The sequence below is a fragment of the Tenrec ecaudatus genome, chromosome 13 (assembly GCF_050624435.1).
Source record: "Tenrec ecaudatus isolate mTenEca1 chromosome 13, mTenEca1.hap1, whole genome shotgun sequence".
Classification (NCBI taxonomy): domain Eukaryota; kingdom Metazoa; phylum Chordata; class Mammalia; order Afrosoricida; family Tenrecidae; genus Tenrec; species Tenrec ecaudatus.
The window spans coordinates 22,118,628-22,139,741 of NC_134542.1; the positions used below are offsets into that span (position 1 = coordinate 22,118,628).

The following is a 21,114-nucleotide window of genomic DNA, read 5'->3' on the forward strand; positions in this document are numbered from 1 at the left end:
AGACCAACCGGTTGAAACCACCGGAAGCTCCGTGGGAGAAAGGTGGGGCTTTTGATTCCCATGAAGAGTTATTTTCAGAAATTCACGGGGCAACTCTACCCTGTCCTGTCGACATTGCTATGAGTCAGAACTGACTGGATGGATGGCAGTGAGTTTGTTTTGATTTTGGGTTTTTTTTGTTCTCTCCTGATACCGTGTTGAGGTGAGTCTCAGCATCCTCGATTCCAGGGAGCACTCTGGCTGTCCTCCTTACAGACAGATTTGTCTGTCCACACGGGGAAGAGAGTTCTTTATTTCAGGGGGTGGAGGACTTTAGTTGCCATCGTTTCCCTTTCCCCTTCTCCCCTCGCTGAGGGAGAGAACAGTGATCATGTTATCTGCCCCTGCTTGCCTCCCATGGCCCATGCTGCTCCCCACCACCCACACACCCCTGTGAGGTCTAGTCTGGGTTTAGAACTTGCCTTCCTCCTGCACTGGCCTTTGGCCTCTGGGTTCTCATATTATGAACTGGAACCCAAGAGCAGTCAGGGCAAAGTTATGTGATGGTGGACAGAGAGTGGGCAGGGAGGCCCCAAAGACTCAGGCAACACATACACACACTTTATTTTTCCTTCCTTTAATCTTAAGCAAAAGAGACAGAGGGGTTCAAAAATAAAAAATGTCTTTAGGCCCCTCCCAAACCTTCACCCCAGCTCCCGCATAATCTTCCTCAAGTGGAGAGTGGAGGAGGGAGGGGGTGGGCATCTCCAGCTGGGGAGGTGAGGGGGTGTCTGTGCCTAGCTCGGTGCTGGTCTCTTTCCAAATATAAATACATGTTTCAAAACTCCTGGAATCTCTCCCCACCCACCACCAGGCACTCTCCTTTCCCACCGGTGTTTGGAGGGTGGGGGATGCCAGGCACCGGCTGGCTGGGGGTGGTTACTGCATCTGCTGGGTATTGGTCTCTTGGGCCTCCTGCTGCTCATTGTAGAAGAGATGGCACTTGGGGTCCCCCCGGATGGTGGGGGCCCCCTGGATCAGTTTCCCGGTGTTGGGGTTCACACACCAGCACTCTCCACGCTGCCCGTTCACAGACATCTTGCACTGAAAAGAGAAAAAAAGAGCAGCCGTGGAAGTGGGCCCCCAGCTTCCCTCCCCAGCCTGGAGGCAGGGTGGAGCTTCAGGCTCACAAGCCTCAAAGTGCTGTGGAAACTTTGGGCTCAGGGCCCACGGCAGCAAGCTGATTTGGGGATGCTAGGAGAGTCAAAGGAGGCCCCAAGCTGGTGGGGCTTGGTACTCATCTTACCAGCTTCATCAGAATGGATGGTGGAAGTACACTGTTGGCACGACCCTTGCCGCACGATTTGCGGGGCAGAGGTGTACTGCTAGGGGCCCTGGTGACCCACTGGTTATGCATCGGGCTGACCCTAAGGCCAGCGGTCTGAAACCACCAGCCTTTCAGAGGGAGCTTTCTACTCCGTAGTCACAGTCTCAGAAACCCACACGAACAGCCCGGCCTGTGCTATAGGGTTGCTGGCGTGGGGATCACTCAATGGCAGGACTTGTGGTTTGAGTATGGGGATGCGCTGGCTGGTATATCTTTCCACCTACTGTGCGCATGTGCATAAAGCCTATGAAAGGGGGAAACAAACGGGTCGTCTAGAAAACCAAACCAGAGTCACTGCCATCGAGTCAATGCTGACTCACAGAGACCCCTGTGGGTTTCCAACACCGTTGATGGGAGTAGAAAGCCCAGCCTTTCTCCCCCATAGCTGCTGCTGGTTTCAAACTACAGACCATGCAGATCGCAGCCCAATGCGTAACCAGGGCGCCATGGGGACACGCTGGTCATGCAGAAGGAAGACGGTATTTCCCTCTGCGAGTGCACCACAAAAGTGATAAAAAACGGCACCCTTTCAAGGACAGAAAACTGTAACTCTCCCAACCCCACCCACCGGAAAATCAAAACAAAACAAGCCCTGCCCCTCACAGGTGGCCCACACAGGTTTCACTGAATAGCCACCTCATTCTCAAAAAACCCTGATAAACCGGACCAGTTGGCCCCACTTCACAGACAATGCCACTGAAGCAGCAGGTGGTCACTTGCATGGCCAAGACCAGACTGGAGCCAGAGGCTGGGCGCTGTAATGCCATCCTTGTTCCCGGAGCCAGGGCCCAGGTCTGGACAGATTCAGGCGACCCCTCCTTTCGTGTTTCCCGAGGTAGCTGGCCTGCATGTGGAGCTTCTGAAACTCTAGATCAATATCAGTTGTTGCTTCCCATGCCGCTGAGATGATTTAGAATCCTGGAGACCCCGTGTACCGGGAAGAACTCCCCTGTGGTGTGGTCTCGGTTGCACGCTTCATGGGGGCCGAACACCAAGCTCGTCTCCCCTGGAGCTGCTCAGAGATCATTCATGTCTTTGGGGAAGAGGGAGGTTCTTGGGTGGGTGACTTACACCGTGTTAACTGTCCTTGAATGTGTTTATGGTTCTATGCCCACCTTTAGGGAGAAAGGAGGCTTTCTACTCCTGTACACCGGTACAGACTTGGCAGCCCCCAGGGGCAGTTCTCAGGCCGTCCCTCTAGGGTTAATGGAAGTTGGATTCAACTCTGAGGCAGTGGGTTGTGCTGGTTTTTATGACCATCTCACAAAGATTCTACACGGTGCCTCTCTCCCCCCTGACTCTACGTTCTCTAAGGTACTGGAAAACCAGAGCAACTCAATCAAGGGTTTCGAACGGCAATTCCGTGGACCGTGGTCCATGGACCAGTGCCTTCAGGGCTCCCCGGGTGCTTGTTGGAAAGGCAAGTCCCTGAGAGTGAGACCCAGGAATGGCCTGCAGGTGACTAATGCTCCATCAATTCTGAGAAGCTCTGATTTAAACCCACTGCTCCCAGAAGCCTCCCTCCCCACCCCCTAACACCCGTGACAGCTAGGCTGGCTGGGAGCAGGTAACTGGATTCACCCTCTGATCTGCCCAGGTGAGGGCACAAGCCACAGCCTCGCAGGTGTGGAAGCTGGCACCCCTGCAGCTACAGATGCCTGATCCAGGCTGCTCAACTTTCAAACCTTGACAGGTAGTGGGTGAAGCAGGCACCCCCACCACCCCGTCCCTAGTCCAGGCTGCCGCCCGCCCCCCTCACTTGCCTGTTTGAGGTTGTACAGGCCATGCTTGTTGCAGTTGGGGATGTGCAAGGAATATAGGTGCTCCAGGGGCCCCCTCTCATCAAGCAGGCGCAGGGAGGAGATCCGCTCCAGGGCCTGGTCCAGCTGCTGCTGGCAGGGGGTCTGCAGGGGGCACAAGGATGGCTGGAGTCAGGATGTGGGCGACAGAATGCCAGCACTGGGGACAACCTCAAGGGCATTCGCAAAATTGGGAAGGGACTGTCCCAGATCCCACATCTGGATGGGTGTCCTGGGACTCCTGCCACCCTGACCACAGATGCACTTTCAAAGCCCTATGTCCCCAGCCCTTCTCCCCCACCCCCTCCCCCCGAAAGTCAGAGGGCTTGGTGCGTTCTTGCCCTCCTTGTTCTAGGGCAAAGGCTTTGATGGCTCAAAATGGGATTGACTTGCAAAACCTGAGTTTAAGTGGTTCTTTCTCCAAGTTTCTAGAGTCCAGCCCTCCCTTCCTTCCCATAAACCCAGCTAGAGCCAAGTCCCAAGAGAGCAGAGAGGGGCTGGCACAAGGTAGAGGAGTTTTTTCCATCAGGAGAGAGCGGGCTTATCCATCTTCCTCTCTGGGATCCACTGTCTCTGTCTGTGGCCCAGAGCCAAACAGATACATCAAGGATTTTAGAAGAAGGGCAAGTCATGCCTCCAAATGGCTAACCCATTTCACAGCCAGGAAGACTGAGGCCCCCCAAAGCTAAGGGATTGACCCAAGGGCTATGGAACACACCTCAGTGGGGGCGCTGGTCTCAAAAGTGCTTAGACCATGGGTGACCCGGGAGGCAGATCTGCCTGAAATGTCCTCTTCCGGCTGGGAACAGCCCTTTCTACTCTCTCCCCCCACCCCCTCCACGCCCGCCCTGCCCAACTGACCCTGGCAGGTGGTGGCCGAAGTTTCTTGGAGTCATCCAGGTGATGTTTGCCACCTTTGCCCATTTGCCGGTGCTGCTCCGTCACCTTCTCCCGGAACACAGCCAGCTCCTTCATGCCGGACTTGAGGGGTTTCCGGGCGGCAGTGCCTCCGCCGACCGGTGTGTTTGCGGTCCCGTCCACATGGTTCCGGACCAGGCCTCCCTCGGGGTCATCGTCGCCGTTGTCTGTGGAGAGGGAGGGAGGGAGGAAGAGTTCCAGGGCCAGGCCTCCAAAGGAGCAGTCTGGACCCCGAACAAAGCCCGGCATGAGGATGGGGAATGCTAATGAGCCATCCATTTCCCAGTGACTCTCAGGTGGGTGTTACCAGCGCCCCGCCCCCCCGCAACGTCTCTGAGAGGCCCTGGTGCTCACATCAGTTGCTTGACCAAGATGACAAATCTGCCAAGTGAGGAGGGGTCCAGGAATTGAACCCAGGCTGTCAACACTCAACCAATGGTTAGAATGCCTGCTCTATGCAGCCTCACTGCGTCTAGACGCTGAGCAGAGGCGCATGGAAGGATGGGGGCACCTGATGAGTCCTTAAGCAGCAATGGGAGGGGAGCCAGCCCACTCATTCCTGATGTCTCCGGTGCTTCTCTAGAAGGGGACCCCAGTCTCCCATCACTATCCCCCGTTTACTTTCTTCATCATTTGATTTGTGGTCTGACAAGGTGTGGAGAAGACAAATGCTTGGCAGGAAAGGGAGGGGTGGGGGTTGTGGAGCCATAGGACCACCCAGGTCCCCCAACTCCCAGCATGCCCTGCCCTATTACCCCTGAGCACTCTTCACTTGTCAGCCCACTCAGCCTTGCAGTTCCCACAGTGCTTTGCTCTGTGGGCTGCCACGGCACATTTCCATTGGCTTCCACTTGTTTCCATGTCTCCTGACATGCCCCTCCCATGACTCAGAGCAGAACAGGAACTGTGATTTGCTCAGCCTCGCAGTTCCAGAGACCCTCACAGGGCCTGATCAGATGTTTGGCCAAGGACCAGCCTTCCAACCAGACCGTCAAACTGACCCGGACTCGTGGGCATCGTGGCTTCGTGGGGTTTCTGTGGTTGGATTTTCTAGCTCGCTCATGCACGCTTCCCCAGAGCAACTCGGGTGGACCTGAACCGCCACCCCTCAGATGAACAGCTGAGCATGCTCCCTGTCGGTCCACCCAGAGACTCCTACCTCCATCTCTTCAGTCTTTGTTACACCACAATCCAGTAGAAACACAAGGAGCACATCCCTATGATGTACACAGCCTGGGTGGACACCCTGAAGCAGCCCCCACCCAGCCAAACCCAGCCTCCCTCGGGCTTAGACATGTCCAGTCAGGGGAAGGCGAGAGCACAGAGTCATACAGAGAGGACAAGTCTCAGCGAGTCCTAGGAGGGCCGGGAACCGCAGCCCAGAGGCTCCACTCAGTAGGCAACGCAGAGCAAAGAGTGTTCCACACCACACCACGGAGCCCAGAGCATTTCTCGGCAGGCCCCAACAAGGTCTGGGTGGCTGCACGGGGGCTGCTTTCAAGCAAACTTTAACACACGTCGCCTTTCCTTTTAAGACACTTTCAAAAACTTGCAATCCCGATAACACAAAGGAATGGCTCTTCAAATATGTCTACACAAGGGCTGGAAGGTGAGGGACTCTGGACTTGGCTGGCCCTCCAGATTTCAGAGGGGGCTCTGAGCGATGTTGTCCAGATAGGGGGCCAGCCCGTGCCCATAAGCACGCATCATGCTGGCCAACTCCAAGTCGGTGTGAGCGGTCGTGTTGGCTCCCTCACCACCAGACGAACCTCTCCTGTGCCAGGTGCAGAGAGCTGCTGTTTTGGAACCCTTGGCTCAGAGCGCCCAGGCCAGCAGACTGCAGGTGACACACCACCGCCTGATCCGAAGCACATGGGGGTGTGCAAAAAAAGGTCTGTTGCCACCCCCACCCCTTCCTGCTGGCCTCTATAAAACCTGCTTGGTTCTCACTAGCTACAGCACCATCCTTAAGACACATCTCCAGGGTAGTAGTGCTGGTTAAGCGCAGGTCCTGGTTCATCTCCTGTGCCACCTCACCTAGGCTGTGGTTCCCAGTGGTTTGGCCAGGCACTTGTCTTGTCGCATAATACAATGTAATCACTTTGTGTAATGTAATCCAGTTGGAATCAGTCCACCGGTTGACATTTCCCTAGGGTGTTTTCTGGACTATAAACAGATATTTGGGTAGGGCTTTCCCTCTCCCTTCTGCATCTTAGGACACAAACCACAGGAGTTTGCAACCTGGTATCCCACTCCCACATTTGGGATTGCCATGCCCAATCATTGCATGGGACAATTCCATGAAGCAAATCTCTGGAAAGATAGATAGATAGATAGATAGATAGATAGATAGATAGATAGATAGATAGGCAGACAGACAAGCAGACAAAGATAGGTCATTCTCACTAGTTGTTTTGCTAGAGACCCATAAGGCAATGAGCATACTAAGGTAAAACGCCAGCTCCTATTTCGGAGAACTACTGAGAAAATATAAATATGTCCAGAAAGGTAATTCCATTTTTTTAAAATCAAGTTTGAAAAGTTCCCTCGTATAATTGTGAAGCAGTTAAGGCTGGATTTAAATCCACACTGGCTGTTGCTGATACTTTAAAGATGCTGATGAAGATGACGAAGGTCTCTAATTCATAAGCCCTGCCATGTGGAGCCAACCAGGAACGAGGAGGCCGGGGAGGAGGAGCTTCCCCTGAGCATGCGCAGTGGCTCTCGGGAGGTCCACGCAGGTTGAAGCTTGGGTGAGGAACACCTGGCAGGTCCAACAGTGACAAGCCCAGTAGCCCCAGCCATCTATCTAGTCTCCGAGTCCACCCACCATGGAAGGGAAAACTCAAGAGGTTAAAGGAAAAAGAACAAATGCACGTGGGCCCTGACGAGGAGGAAAGAGGAAACTGAGGGGGAAAGAGAGAAATGCAAAGTGCTTCGGGGGCTTGGAGCAAGCCCTGTGGCCAACCATCCACAAATCGTCAGGGCTCCGAGGGCTGTGACGTTTCCCAGCACCCACCATTAGCAAGGGCAATTATCTACAGGGTTAAATCTTTAGAATAAAGTGAACATTTAAATAGCTAAGGGAAGCTGGCAGATTCTTCTTTCTCGAGAAAGGGAGGACCAGTCGGTCTGACCACACATAACCACCAAAGCCAGTCTGCTGCCCCAGGGGGCAGACCGTGAACATGTCAGAGCCAGGCTCCACAGGGGTCTCCACGACTGGGATTCCAGGAGTCTAGGACCTCTAGGCCTAGATTCCAGGACCTCTAGGCCTGCCTTTCCAGATTTGCAGGGTGGACTTGAACCCCCAGCCTTCCTGTCAGAGGCTGAGTGCATTAACTCTATGCACCGCCCAATGTAACCAAAACCAGAAACTCACTGCCACTGTGTCTGTCCTGACGCCCAGGGACCCCACATAGGGTTTCGAAGGCTGTAAATCTATACAGGAGCAGAAAGCCTCATCTTTCTTCCTCGGAGCAACTGGTGGCTTCAAACAGCTGACCTTTCAGCTAGCAGCCCCACATGTCAACTGTGCACTACGCCACCAGAGTGATTCCTATCCCCAGCACCCCCACCTTCACCTGGGGAGAAAGGCAGCTAGATTTGCCTCCAGGTGGCTGGTTCTTCTGGATCCAACAGACCCCTGTCCCTCTTCCCACCCCTCCCTTCCTGCTCCTGGAGGCAGAAAGTGACAGATATCCAGGGGTCGTGCCCACTGCTCTGATGCCTGCCCAGTTCCCCTGGAATGTGGATATGAGTCCCCTGCCCCACTGCTCGCCGGGTCTGTACGGGGGAGGGTGAGGGGGCTCTAGAACTGGGTCAGGCAGCTGGAGCCAAGAGCAAAGGAGATCCCTCTTCAGATAGCCATCAGAGGAGGGGGACAGGAGACTGGGCAGAAGGGCTTGGGCATGGCTGAGATAACGCCAACACAAACAGGGGCCATCTGCTTTCGATAAGCTCCATCTCCTGAAAGCCAACGCCTTATGCAGGTGCTGGCCCTGCAGAGGGAGGGGGGCTCATCCCCCTACACAGCATCTCCACCTGCTCTTGTCCCCCACCCCTGACAGGCCTCTGTGTACCTAGACTGAGGTGGGGCCATTCCAGACCCCCAACACCACGAGGAGGCTGGTCGGGCTAGGAAAGCCCATTGGTGTCCCTGCTGCATCAGACCATAAAGAAATGCTCTTTGCCTCTTCCCCAGGATCAAACTGGGAAAACCAAATAGGGACCCCTCCAGTAGCCTGGTCCTATGCATACTGACCCTTGGGCAGTAGAACCCCTAGCTCTCCACTCCCAGGATACCTTGCTTCATGCCAACTAAAACAGAAAGAATTCCTGGAGCCCCCAGCACCCATACCCCTACAGCGTGGAGACCCTGAGCTCTACTCCATGGTAGAGAAGAGTCAAGGCCCCAGCAGTCCGGGACATTCATTGGCAGGCAGGAAGCCTGTCAGTCCCCCAACGTTCGTGTGGATTCACCCTTTGGGAAGGCTTGTCTGCCTGCCCTGAAGCTTGGGCTAAGCCAAGACTGCGGGTCTTCCGCTGACGCTCCTATGGCAGTCAGCATGTCGGCGTGAGCAGCGTGAGGCTTCCTCCCACATACTTTGGGCGCAGTAGCAGGAAGGGGCAGTCCCTGGAGAGGACACCAGGTTTGGTAAAGCAAACAAGAGAAAGACCCTCCGTGAGATGGTCCAACACCCTGGCTTCAGCATAGCGATGGGGAGCTGGTTCAGGCCAGGTAATGCTCCCTTCCACTGGACTCAGGGCCTCTCTGTGAGTGAACACTGACCGCAGGGCGCCTGACACCACCACCACGTGGAAACGTTCGTTTAAAGACCAATGCAATTGCACAAGAAAATGTAAAAGATTTATTGGGGGGGTGGGGGGGGAAGGCACATAGAAGTCAAAGTGCCATTGCCCTCAAAGCCCCGGAATTGCTATGGCTGGCTCCAGGTCCCAGGACAGGAGTCTACTGGGCAGAAGTGGTTCTGTTTCTGCCATGTTTCTTGCCCCCTGGGAGGACACAGTTGTTTCCCTATCCTGAGCTGCCCCCGCCCTCTCCGAGGTGAAGGTCAGTTTGTCCACCCTCATGGCTGCCACCTGGATCCCAGGATGTTTCATTCCACTCCTGTATTGATCCAATGCCCTTGCCAATGAGCGAGCCAGCACGATGAGGCAATCTGCTGGCCCAGTTTGCAGGTACACACCCCTTTAAAAGGCAGGTAGAGCACCTGTTTGGGGTTTGTTTTGGGGAGAAACAGCCTGCAGGAACCAAGTCCAAAGGCCAGCTCTGACCTCGACCTCTTGTAGTAAAAGCCCAGGGAAAGAAAGATGGAGAAGAGACAGAATCGCAGAGGCTCAGGAATTCAGAGAAGCCCGGTGTACTAATCAGGGCCTAATCGCCTGCGTCTAAACCCCAGCTTTACCGCTTGCTTGCCCATCCCTAGGCCAGTGACTTAGGCTCTCTCTTCACCTATAAAACCAGGGAAAGCAACGCCCACCTCCAGGGAGCTGCTGGGAAGATTCTGGGTTAGCACTTAGCTACCCCCCTCAGAGGAGTACCAACGCCCCCCACCCCCACCATCAGACAAGAGCACAATCAGCCGTTCTTCCCATATATTGTTTTTTTAAATTATTATTAAATACTCTTATTGGAGGCGCTTACATCTCTTATCACAATTCATACATTCGCCCATTGTGTCAAGTACATGTGCATGTATGCTGCCCTCATTTTCAAAGAATTTTCTTTCTACTTAAGCCCTTGAATCAGCTCATTTTCCCCCTCCCTCCCTCATGAACCCTTGATAAGTTATAGATTATTATTTTCCTCTTACATCATCCTCTGTGGCTCTTCACCCACTTTTCCATGGTTCCTCCCCCTGGGAGGGGGTTATATGTTGATACTTGTGATCAATTCCCTCTTCCCATATATTCTCTGTAGGTTACTACAAGCACAATCCACAGGAACACATACCAGATGTAGAATTCCAGCTAGAGATGGAATTTGCCCTCGGAACAAAATTACCACCAAGCTATGGGTTGGATTTTTTTTATTTTTTTTCGTTTGGAGTGTACCTGATGGACTCCCCCATGGTCTCCTGGGGAGGACTGCATCCCAAGTATAGTATGGCCCCCAGAGGATTTGCTTCCTTCAGGGAACGCAGGCTGGTTCTTGGTTCCGCCCTGGTTGAGCAACTAACTCACACGACTCCTTCTTGGTTATTTGCTCTCAAAACACACTTAACTTTGACATATGTTGGGCTAACGAATAAATATGAGCGATCACCCTCCTCCGCCACCGCCATGGACAACCTTTCTATTCATGCCCCACACATTAACCAACCTCAAGTGGCAGAGGGCACCAGGGCTCGAGTCCCGAGTTCTGATCCTGGTTTTGCCACTTACTGTTCACCCACGATTTCTCCCCAAACCCCTTAGCCTCTCTGAGCCCTCATTTCCCAAGCCTGGAAAACAGCAATAATAAGACTCCCTGCTTAACAGGAAGGCCGCTGTTCACATGTGGGCACTATGATTCCCACCCACACGCTGGGGGGGGGGGGGAGAGACCCAGTGCTAGAAGCTGTGTGCCAAGGCGGCGGCGAGCAAACGCTATCTAGAGAAGCGAGTCATCCCTGATTCAGAAGATGGCCAAACACACGCCAAAAAAATGATAGTTCCTTGAGCATTTAATGGGAGCGCCTGGGCAACATGGATTTGCCTGAGTTAGCTCTGTTCACATTTAGGAGGAAGAGAGGGAGGCGTTCATCAACTGCCTTCTCCCGAGTCTTGCGACACTGTCCGTCACTCTGTTTTCATTCTCTAGAAGCGTCTGACGGAGTGCCAGGCAGCGCCGTGGCTTCTAGAAGCGTCTGACGGAGTGCCAGGCAGGGCCGTGGCTTCTAGAAGCGTCTGACGGAGTGCCAGGCAGCGCCGTGGCTTCTAGAAGCGTCTGACGGAGTGCCAGGCAGGGCCGTGGCTTCTAGAAGCGTCTGACGGAGTGCCAGGCAGGGCCGTGGCTTCTAGAAGCGTCTGACGGAGTGCCAGGCAGGGCCGTGGCTTCTCACGGGCCAGATTCGAACACCGGGCTACGAGACATGGTGGAGGTCAGTCCCCCAGGCTTGACTGGAGATCTGGTCCAGAGCTCAAGGCTTCACAAAGCCACCCTGGACTGACATCTTGGGGGACAAAGAGCAATGAGCTAGGTAGGAAGTGAGGAGACAGAGTGTAGTGGTCTGAACTACTGTGTCTCCCCAGATGACGGGGGACACTGGGAAACTCGCCACCAGACCTGGGACACAGTCTTTGTTAAGAGAGGCAGAGCCAGTTCCTTTGGCCGGTCAACTCCGGCCTCCAGCCATCTAGCGTATGACCCCTAAGTTCAAGAACCCAACCCACACCACGGGCTGGGATGGCAACTCCAGCATCGCTGGTGGGCGAGAGAGGAAGGCAGGGGGTAGGTGGCACCAGTTAGACACATAGGGTGGGAAGGTAACGAGGTTTACTTGTTACTTTCTGGCTAAAGTTTAATCTGGAGCTCAAAGCCTGTGGGCGTGTGACACTGTCTAATGTGTCTTCCCCCACCTCACCCCCATCTCTTTTCCAAAAGGTCAGAGGCAGCACCTCAACCTTGCCAGAGCTCTGCAATTCTGAATGGAGCGTGTCTGCTGAGGTGAGTGCTGCTCCAGGTCACAGTCCAGTCTAATGACCTTCTTCCATTTGGTTCATATGCCCCCTGAGGATACCCAGGGACATTCTAAATGCCTCTCCCATTTCCCCCCACCCTCTGAGTCCTGCTCCCAGCAAAACTCCCTAAAGGTTCTAGAAGAAATTCCCTGTGGCTCCTCCATTCCAAGAAAACCCCCTTCTGGTGGGTCAGCAAACAGCCTCCTCAGTGTCCGAGAACCATCAGTCACCCACCTCTAAGAGCACACAGGGCAGGAACTGACCTCTCTCATCAATTGTGTAAAGCACATTTGTACATTCATTGCCCTCATCATTCTCAAAATATTTGCTCTCCACTTAAGACCTTGGTATCAGCTCATTTTCCCCTCCCTCCCCACTCCCTCATGAACCCTTGATAATCCCTTCACCCACTTTTCTGTTGTCCATCCCCCAGGGAAGAGGTTATATATGTAGATCCCTGTAATCGGTTCCCCCTCTCTACCCCATCCTCCCTCCACCCTCCTGTTATCACCACTCTCACCCCTGGTCCTGAAGTGATCACCTGTACTGAATTCCCTGTGTTTCTGGTCCCTATCTGCACAGTGAACATCCTCTGGTCTAGGTGGATTTGTAAGGTAGAATTGGATCATGATAGTGGGGAGCAGGAGGCATTTAAGAACTAGAGGAAAGCTGTATGTTTCATTGTTGCTAAACTGCACCCTGACTGACTCATCTTCTCCCCGAGACCATTCTGTAAGGGAGTGTCCCATTACCTACAGATGGACTTTGGGTCTCCACTCTGCACTCCCCCTCATTCACAATGATATGATATTTTGTTCTTTGATGCCTGATACCTGATCCTTTCAACACCTCATGGTCACACAGGCTGGTGTGCTTCTTCCATGTGGGATTCGTTGCTTCTGAGCCTAAAATTATTTTCACTGCTGTCATTTTGCTACTGTTATGAATGGGGTAACCCCTGTGAAAGGGTCGTTCGCCCCCCTCTCAAAGGGATCGCAACCCATAGGTTTAGAACCACTGCTCTGAAGAAGGTTGCTGGGTGAAGCCAACAGGACAGCACTGGGCAAGTAGTCATGCAGTTGATGAGTGGGACACATCCAGGGACACCCCAGAGGAGACCACCTGGCCACCTGCTTCCCTAAAGATCGCAGCTGTATACAGTTCTCCTTGGAAACACATGGGGTCACTGTGACTTTAAATCAACCCAATGGGCAAGTCATTTAGATCCCCACCTGTTCCCACACAGCAGGCGGGGCCAGGGCCAAGCAGCCCTGTCCAACTCCAGCATCTCGAGGGACTCCTCTCTCTCGCTCTTTCCTGCCTGCATTTTGCAGATGAACTTCTTGGCAGTGGAAGGACCAACCAATTCTTTTCAAAGGACCCCATCTCAGGTGCACAGCTGTGTGACTGTGTTCCACCCACAAGCCCGTGGGTTTCTAAACAGAAAGATGCATCCTCTTGGCTAGACACCGAGGGCCAGGGACCTCGTTGCAGCAGGACCTCGCTTCCTCCGTCATGCCATCACGGGCGCCCCCCTGAATGAGCAGCCTCTGCGCAGCCTTCCCACCTAGGTGTTCTCGATGGGGAGGCTTTATAAACAACCCCTGGGGTCAGGTGGAGGATCTGGAAGACCCGGGGAGGGTCACGGCCAAGGCAGACAGTTTGAGAAAGCAAAAGACAAGGCGCGAATTCAGCCAAGGTGCTCTGGGGTCTGTGAGCCATGCAGTCCTGGAAAAGCCAGCAGAGATGGCTATCGGATGTCAAACAGTGCTCTCGGCTTTCGTTCCTCCTGCGGGGTCCTTACCACATCCCCAAGGGTCGGCCAGAGCCATGTGCACGTTGGGCAAGGTCACCAGCTGTTGAAGGTCCAAGGGCGTCGAGATTCTTTGGTGCCAATTGGGACCAGGGGCCATGGAAGCAGGCAGACGGGGCCTGGCCCGACAAGTTTACTTTTATCCTGTTTTACTTTTGTGTACAGGGCATGTACACAAAGATATTTCTTGCTGCATTGCTCGTGGTTGCAGGAAACAACTGGCAACCCTAAAGCACGACAACAGAGTAACAGGATGACACTGGGCATGCCATACTGCAGTTCTCGGGCATGTCGCTGGCCTGCACATATCACCAGTACCAGTGCCCCTCGGCCATCGAGTCTGTCAATGCCAACCCGTACTGGCCCTGTAGGACAGAGTACAACCACCCACAGGGCTTTGAGGTACTAACTCAGCGATTCTCAACCTATGGGTTGAAACCCCTTTGGGGGTCAAACAACCCTTTCACAGGGGTCGCCTAAGATTATCAGAAAACACCTATTTCCCATGGTCTTAGGAACTGAGACACCGCTCCTCTATCTGTCTCCAGGAGGGTCCACCCACATGCAGATATGCCCACATACGAGAACCCGGCCTGAAGACTGTTACCTATGCTACATCATGCTTCAAGACCAAATTTCATTTACTTGTCATTACAAATAAATATTTCACAATATATAATAATATATTGTTTTTGTGATGAATCACTCTGCTTTAATTATGTTCAATTTGTAACAATGAAAATACATCCTGCCTATCAGATACTTACATGATGATTCATAACAGCTGCAAAATGACAGTGATGAAGTAGCAACGAAAATAATTTTATGGTCAGGGGTCACCACAACATGAGGAACTGTAGGGAAGGGTCATGGCATGAGGAAGGTTGAGAACCACTGCACTAACTCCTTACAGGAGTAGACAAGCTTCAACATTCTCCAGATAAACACCTGCTGGGTTTGAATCCCCAACCCCACAGTGAACAGCTGACCCCTCAGTCCTGCCAGGGATTCTTCTATCAAGGGCAGTCGAGCTCAAAAACGTAACGGGGGATACGTCATGGAATGGAACCTTCAGTGTGATCATTGAGTCTCAGAGAACAACTGCACACAGTCGTCCATCAAGAACACGGAGTCCCAGGGGGCTACTGTGAACGCCCTGGATTAAAAACCAGCAGGCTGGAGGTGAGGCCACCCGGAGGTGCTTAGGAACGAAGACCAGGTGGCAGCAGCTCTGACACCCTTGGGGTGGCCATGTGGCAACTGGTTGACTTTTTTCAAAAGTTTTTAAGAGTCATATACATACATGCAAATTAGTTTAGGCAAAAGACGCACGTTAAAATGAGGAGCTGATACCAAGGGCTCAAGTAGAAAGCAAATGTTTTGCGAATGATGATGGCAGCAAATGGACAAATGTGCTTGACACAATGGATGGATTTATGGATTGTGGGAAGAGTTGTAAGAGCCCCCAATAAAATGATTTTAAAAAACAAAGAAATAAAACACATGCCAACAAGTAGAGGGGAGACCTGAGGACGCAGGCAACAAGAACCAGGGGGTGGGGAGGATCCCACATATAAAACAATTTTATACAATAAAAATATTATAGTACATTTCTTATTTTTTAAATGTTCTCTCTTTTAAAAAGTCACCTCCCTCCCTCCCTTCTCCTCCTACCCTCTTCTGTCCTTCTTCAGCAGGGGCTCTCGGCCAACTTGAGGTGCCTCTGGATGACCACGGGCTGAGAAAAGGTTGAACAACACAGTACAACAGCAGATGTGATCGGGACCACCTGCCACAGTCAATCTCTGATCATGGGCGCCATGCCAGGTCTCTGTGCCACCGAGAACTGGGTGATGAGTCACAGGGAAGCCCCAAAGATAGAGGAAGAGAGTTGCAGGGCCAAGGAGAGGAGCAGGTAGGAACCTAGATAGCCAACCCATACCAGAGGAGCTAATGGAGACATGGTCCAGACAGCTGTGCCAGACCGGGGGTGGGGGTGGGGGGCAGGCTGTTAGAGGTGCCTTAGGGCGAGAAAGGCCCAGTGGAAGGGAGACAGCTGTTCCAGACCCGGGAGGAGGGAAAAAGAGGTTGTAACCAGGTGAGACACCACCCAGAGTTTCATGGGGAAGAAATAAATGGTGTAAAATTTTTTTTTTTACTCTTCCTGCACAGGCCTTGTCTGGCACAGTTCCTCTTGAGGAAGTAGGAAGATGGACGGGTGAGATGGCTGCAAGGTGGCAGGGCTGCTTCCCTGAGCTCCAGAGGGCATCACTACGGAGTGATGTGTCACCCTCTGACTCTGCTTTGTCGACAGCGTTCTAACCGGAGGCAGCTGGCAAAAAACAACTATGGGTCGTAGGGTGCCTTTCCTTTAGCTTTTGTAGGATGGAACTCAAACTCCCTGCCATCAAGTTGATTCCACACTCTCGGCGACCCTATAGCACAATGGAGAATTGCCTCAGTGGGTTTTCTGAAACTCTTTACAGGAGGAGAAAGCCTCATCTTTCCCTCCTTGGAGTGGCAGGTGAGTTTGAACTGATGACCTTGTGGTTAGCAGCATCTTAAGTAGATGAACTTGGTCTTAGCATCTTATGAATTATAGTGTGTCCCTGCCCGCCACCAAAAACATTGTGTGTGGTAATCCCTAACCCATATAGACCATTATCTCATTTGGGAAAGGGTTTTCTTTGTTAAGTTAATGAGGAGATGTTAGGGTAGGCAGCAGCTTACATCCATCTCTTTGATTTAAGATATAAAGGCCAGGATTAAGCAAAAGAGTGGGGAGAGAAGAAATGAGGAACGACAGATAACACACTACATGCCAAAGGCAAAGGCACACACGATGAGAAGATTCTCCCTCCACGGCCAACAGAGAAGAAAGCCTTCTGCAGCAGCCAGCACCCTGAAGCCAGAGTTTAGCTTCCTGAACATGAGAAAATCAATTTGTTCAGTTACCCACTTGCGGGATTTCTGCTACAGCAGCGCCAGGTCACATAGACAGCTAGCATCTAGCTTTAAAGAAAAATGACCAGGAGACATCCTGAATTTACTTTCTGGAAGGAAGAAAGGGTGCTTCCTTCTTCTTGAGATGGAAGGAGCACACTTGTCAAACTTGGTTCCACCTCGCGGGCTCTTGATCTTGAACATGGAATATTCCCCAGAGCTCCGTCCAAAGGCTGAACGGGGCGGGGTGCTTGCTGATGAGCACTGGATTAAGTGATATCTCTACGTGGTTTTTCCTTAGAGAATATTCTTTTTTTTTTTCCCCAAAGGTGTTTCTTTCTTGTTCCCTTCCAGGACCAGAAAGTATGTGTTACGGACCGATGCAACAAGGGCATTTTTGTACAGGCTGGTCCTCTATATAAACCTGCATCCAGACTGTGCTCAGTACTGAAGCATTAGACAAGCTGGCTACCCAAAGACCAGGCCCACCAGCCTAGGCTTTTCCTGACAACATCTTGATGCACATTCTTTCTCTCCCCTTTCTAGTCTCTCCCCTCAACCACATAGCAACAAGAGTGATGGGGGGTGGGGGTATGTGTTGTGCTAGAATTCCCATTTTTTAAAAATCTAAGACTCATGACAACCTCATGGGTGACAATAGAACTGTACACCATTGGGTTTTCTAGGGTCAACTTCTCAGAAGGAGTTAGCCACTTTTCTTTGGGGGGGCGTGGCTCTGGATGGACTCAAACCTCCCACCCTTTGGGTAACAATCACCCCATCTGAGCCACCTGGGTCCGCTCGGACTCCAACAGCAGTAGAAGATACTGGGAAAATGGAAATAGTATTTAGGATGGGAAAACCATTTCCCACTCCCAGGTCCCTTATTCCGACAACTCTGTCTGCACCCATTTCCAACAACACCATCCCCGAGCCCAGTGCATGCTGCCACGCTGGTAATGGAGAACCCATGCACAGACCATGAGGCAGGTGCTTGATCGGAACCCGGGGACACTGAGTGTCTTAAAATCAGGAGATGTATGCATCCGAGCTACAGTCTTCCAACCTATTTAGCACCTGACTCACCACTGCTGGCCTCTCCTCGGTGCTCACAAAACCACTCCAGAAGACTCCACGCCACAGCAATGGAAGCCAGAGGATGAAAAAGAAATTGAAAACCTGCAAAGATGTCTAGGACTACCAGGCCGCCCTCTCAATCCAGCACGAGAAGTGTCCTGAATATAAATAAGAGCCTTTAAGTAGGTCGCCATGATGTTCTCTTTGACGAAAAGGTCACTGTTCTGTCCGGTACAGTCCAGCAACCCCTCGGGAGCCTTTTCCGGTGAGAGCCTCTGGGCTGGAAGGGCAGCAAACCAAGCCAGACCCACCAGTTGAGTCTCTAGAGATGACCGCCACCCATGGGCAATCAACTGACCACAGTTGGCCATCAGCTGTTGGCAGAAGCATAATCAGGGACGGTGGCTGAGGGGAAACACCCCAACCACTGAGTTCATCCGGGACTCAGTGAACCTTTACAAAGTAAAGGTCTGCTGTCCAAGTAAGCGACACCCAATGGGCTGGGCCAACAAACCACACCCCATTAAAAACCCAACCAAACTCACTGTTTCCGGGCCAATTTCATCTCAGTCACCCTAGCTAATCCTAACTTCCCTCTCTTCGTTAATAAACTCAGGCAATCAGAAAACACCTCAAAGCGGCATTTGACTTGGTTTTTTCCCCAGTTCTAGGAATTGGGCTCAAAGGGAGAAGAAAAGCCCCATCAGAAACTGCAGGGTGGCGTTTAGCTACCTGTGTTTGCAGCACCCAAAGCTAACACAGAAGTCTGCGCTTGTGCTCAGTCACTGTGTGCCGTACGACGTCACATCCTCACCAAGCAACCCCACCAAGTAGATAACCTCTTCTCCCCACTCACACCTGGACAAGAGCACCACGTGTCTGCAAGTCAGGTGCTCCCAATCAGGCCACCTGCCTGACTGGTTTCGCTGCATAGTTCTGAATGGTTTTCTGATCCTGTGGTCAGAATGAGCTGATCTGAACTCCTAAGAAGAAATCCCCCAACCAAAAGGATTTAGCCTAACACCTTCCTTCGTTCTGCTCCCATCACCTTCTCCTGGCCCGCCGTCTTTCCAGGGAGGGAGCCCTGGTCCTCATGAACGCACCGCCCCTGTTGCTGTGGAGATTAGAAGGTGTTCTCTGGCAGGGGCAGAACACAAGGCAATTGGTGTTTTCACATTATCGTGGTCTTGGGCACAGGAAGCCAGCTGCACCATCCAAAGGTAACTTGGTAAGACTGCCCAGAGGTAGATACAACAGACCTGAAAAAAGAAAGCTCCTAGGGAATCACAGAAAGGGGCATTTCTGAGAAGTTATGCTTTCATTGCTACCTCCCAAGGACATGGAGCCTTCCCAGGGGGCAGTCCGTTCATTCACGGCTGTTTTGTAGGGATGCATCTGGTGGCATAGAACACTGGAATGAGACTCCTGAGACCCCGACTCCTTTCTGGTCTGTGCCTGCCTGGGAATTTCAACAGGAACACAGCCTTGGTTCACCTGTACAGAGTGTGGCAGATCCAGCTGCTAACCCGAGCTGGGGAACAAAGCTAAGGGCTTAGATGTCCTGTCATAAAGACAGTAAAGAAAGCTCCTTTGGAACATACACACCATGAAATACTATGCATCACTGAAAAATGATGGTGCCATGTAAATGACCTCATGATACAGATGGACCTGGAGAACATTATGCTGTGTGAAAGCAGTCAATCACAAAAGAATAAATATTGTAGACAAGGACAAAAACCAAGACAAAGATGAGGAGCTGATATTAAGGGCTCAAGTAGAAAGAAAATGTTTTGAGAATGATGATGGCAACAAATGTACAAATATGCTTGACACAATGGATGTATGTATTGTGATAAGAATTGTACAAGCCCCCAGTAAAATGATTAAAGAACAACAACAACAAACAAGACAAAGACTTGCACGCTAAAGGGAACCGACTTTGGAAGTTGCCAAGGGTGGAGAGATGAAGCACCTGACTAGAATGTTGACAGGTATTGATTGGGGTGAAAAGGAAGAAGAGAAATCGGGTGGAGGGGTAGAATAAGAGGTGGAGGTTTATGCGTGGTTTGAACTGGTGAGTATAGAGTTGATGGTCTGAAATGTCAACCCCCAGCCTGATACCTGATAGAAAAATTCATTCACTGAAAGCAAGCAAGCTATGGGCTCTTCAGTGGGAGTGGGCAAGAGCTGGAAGAGAGCTGTACTCATGGCTATTCATGACCCTTTGTGGCAATGGTCCCCTTTACTCCTTTATCCAACACTCAGGAGGCTCTCTACCTGCCCCCCCCCACCCAATCCCAGGAAGATCCCACCTGCTGGAAATTCCCTAACTCCAACTCCAACTCAGGAGAGCAAAGCTGAGCACCCCCTCTCTTGCCCACCCCCTGAAGTTTGTCCAGGCCTTCTGGGGCCCTCATCCCCATCCTCCCTCCGGCTCCCTAGGCCCACGGCTTCCAGTTCTTTGAGGGTACACCGGCTGACACATTTCCACGGTCCACTAATTATAAACCTCCCCAAGCTTCCAGAAGGACCACTGAGCCAGAGCCTGCGGGCCAATTCCCCAGCCCTGCCCAAGGCCAGAGTGCCCACTCCACCCCCAGCCCAGCCCAGCCCAGCCCCCTACCCAAACTCCATTCCAGCCCTGCCTCCCAGCAGCCAGGAAGGGATGTGGGGCTGGTGGCCAGACGGGGCCCCAAGGCCTGCCAAATGTCCCCTCTCACTCCACGGGGAGGGCGGGAGGGGGGGGCGGGGAGAAAGGAAAAAATTCCTGACTACAGTCAATTCTGTGTTGTGTTTCTTTCCGGGGGAGCCGGATTTCTACACAAGGTCTCCCTCTGGGGCTTGACTGGCAGCTGGGAGCAAAGCCAGCCTAGATCTTCCTGGCATTGCTAAGGCACAGGAGAAGCTGGGGAGGAGTCAAGAAAGAGGTGGGGGGAGAGGGGGGAGCATAGGGTGGTGGGCCACTTTCTAGTAAGGTGGAAAAAATCTCCTCAATCCCATAGGTCCTCAGTGACCAGAAAAACCAACTGATTGAGCCTACTACCCCCTCTGTAAAATGGTCTTGCCCTTTCCCCCTGCCCTCTCTGAAGGTCCTCAAGGAGTCTAAGGGGAGGGCCTGTCCACCCAGACCAGCCCAGTGGCACATACTGTGTTGTCGTCCACCGGGACTACCGTGTTTCCAAGGGAGAACTCTGACCTCCCATGGAGGTGACCAGGGTTTGATTCCAGGGCAGTGTCCTTCTGACAGTGTCGCCATCCCCAGTGCAGGCTTCCTCAGACATCCAAGGCTAAGACAGATGAGGAAGAAAGGCCTGGCTATTGCTTCTGAACCTGAAAACCCAATGAGCACATGGGTCGCATGCATGCGTGCCTGGGGACACCAACCCATGACAAATGCTTTCTCTACTGCTGAACAACAACAACCAACAACAAAAAAATTTTAAACCTCATTGCCATCGAGTTGACTCTGACTCCTGGCGACCCTATCTATAGGATCAGGTGAAACAGCC

At 52.4% G+C, this 21,114-nt stretch overlaps 1 protein-coding gene across 1 annotated transcript in view; it reads right to left on the reverse strand.

Moving 5' to 3' along the window:
* Positions 1–586: 586 nt before the first annotated feature.
* Positions 587–21,114, reverse strand: part of IGFBP2 (insulin like growth factor binding protein 2) — a 28,723-nt gene continuing 8,195 nt past the window's right edge. The window contains exons 2-4 of the mRNA XM_075528944.1: positions 4,027–4,250; positions 3,130–3,270; positions 587–1,083 (exon numbers count right to left, since the gene is read on the reverse strand). Coding sequence (XP_075385059.1) covers positions 919–1,083; positions 3,130–3,270; positions 4,027–4,250 — 530 coding nt within the window. The 3' untranslated portion in view covers positions 587–918. The remainder of the gene's footprint in view (positions 1,084–3,129; positions 3,271–4,026; positions 4,251–21,114) is intronic.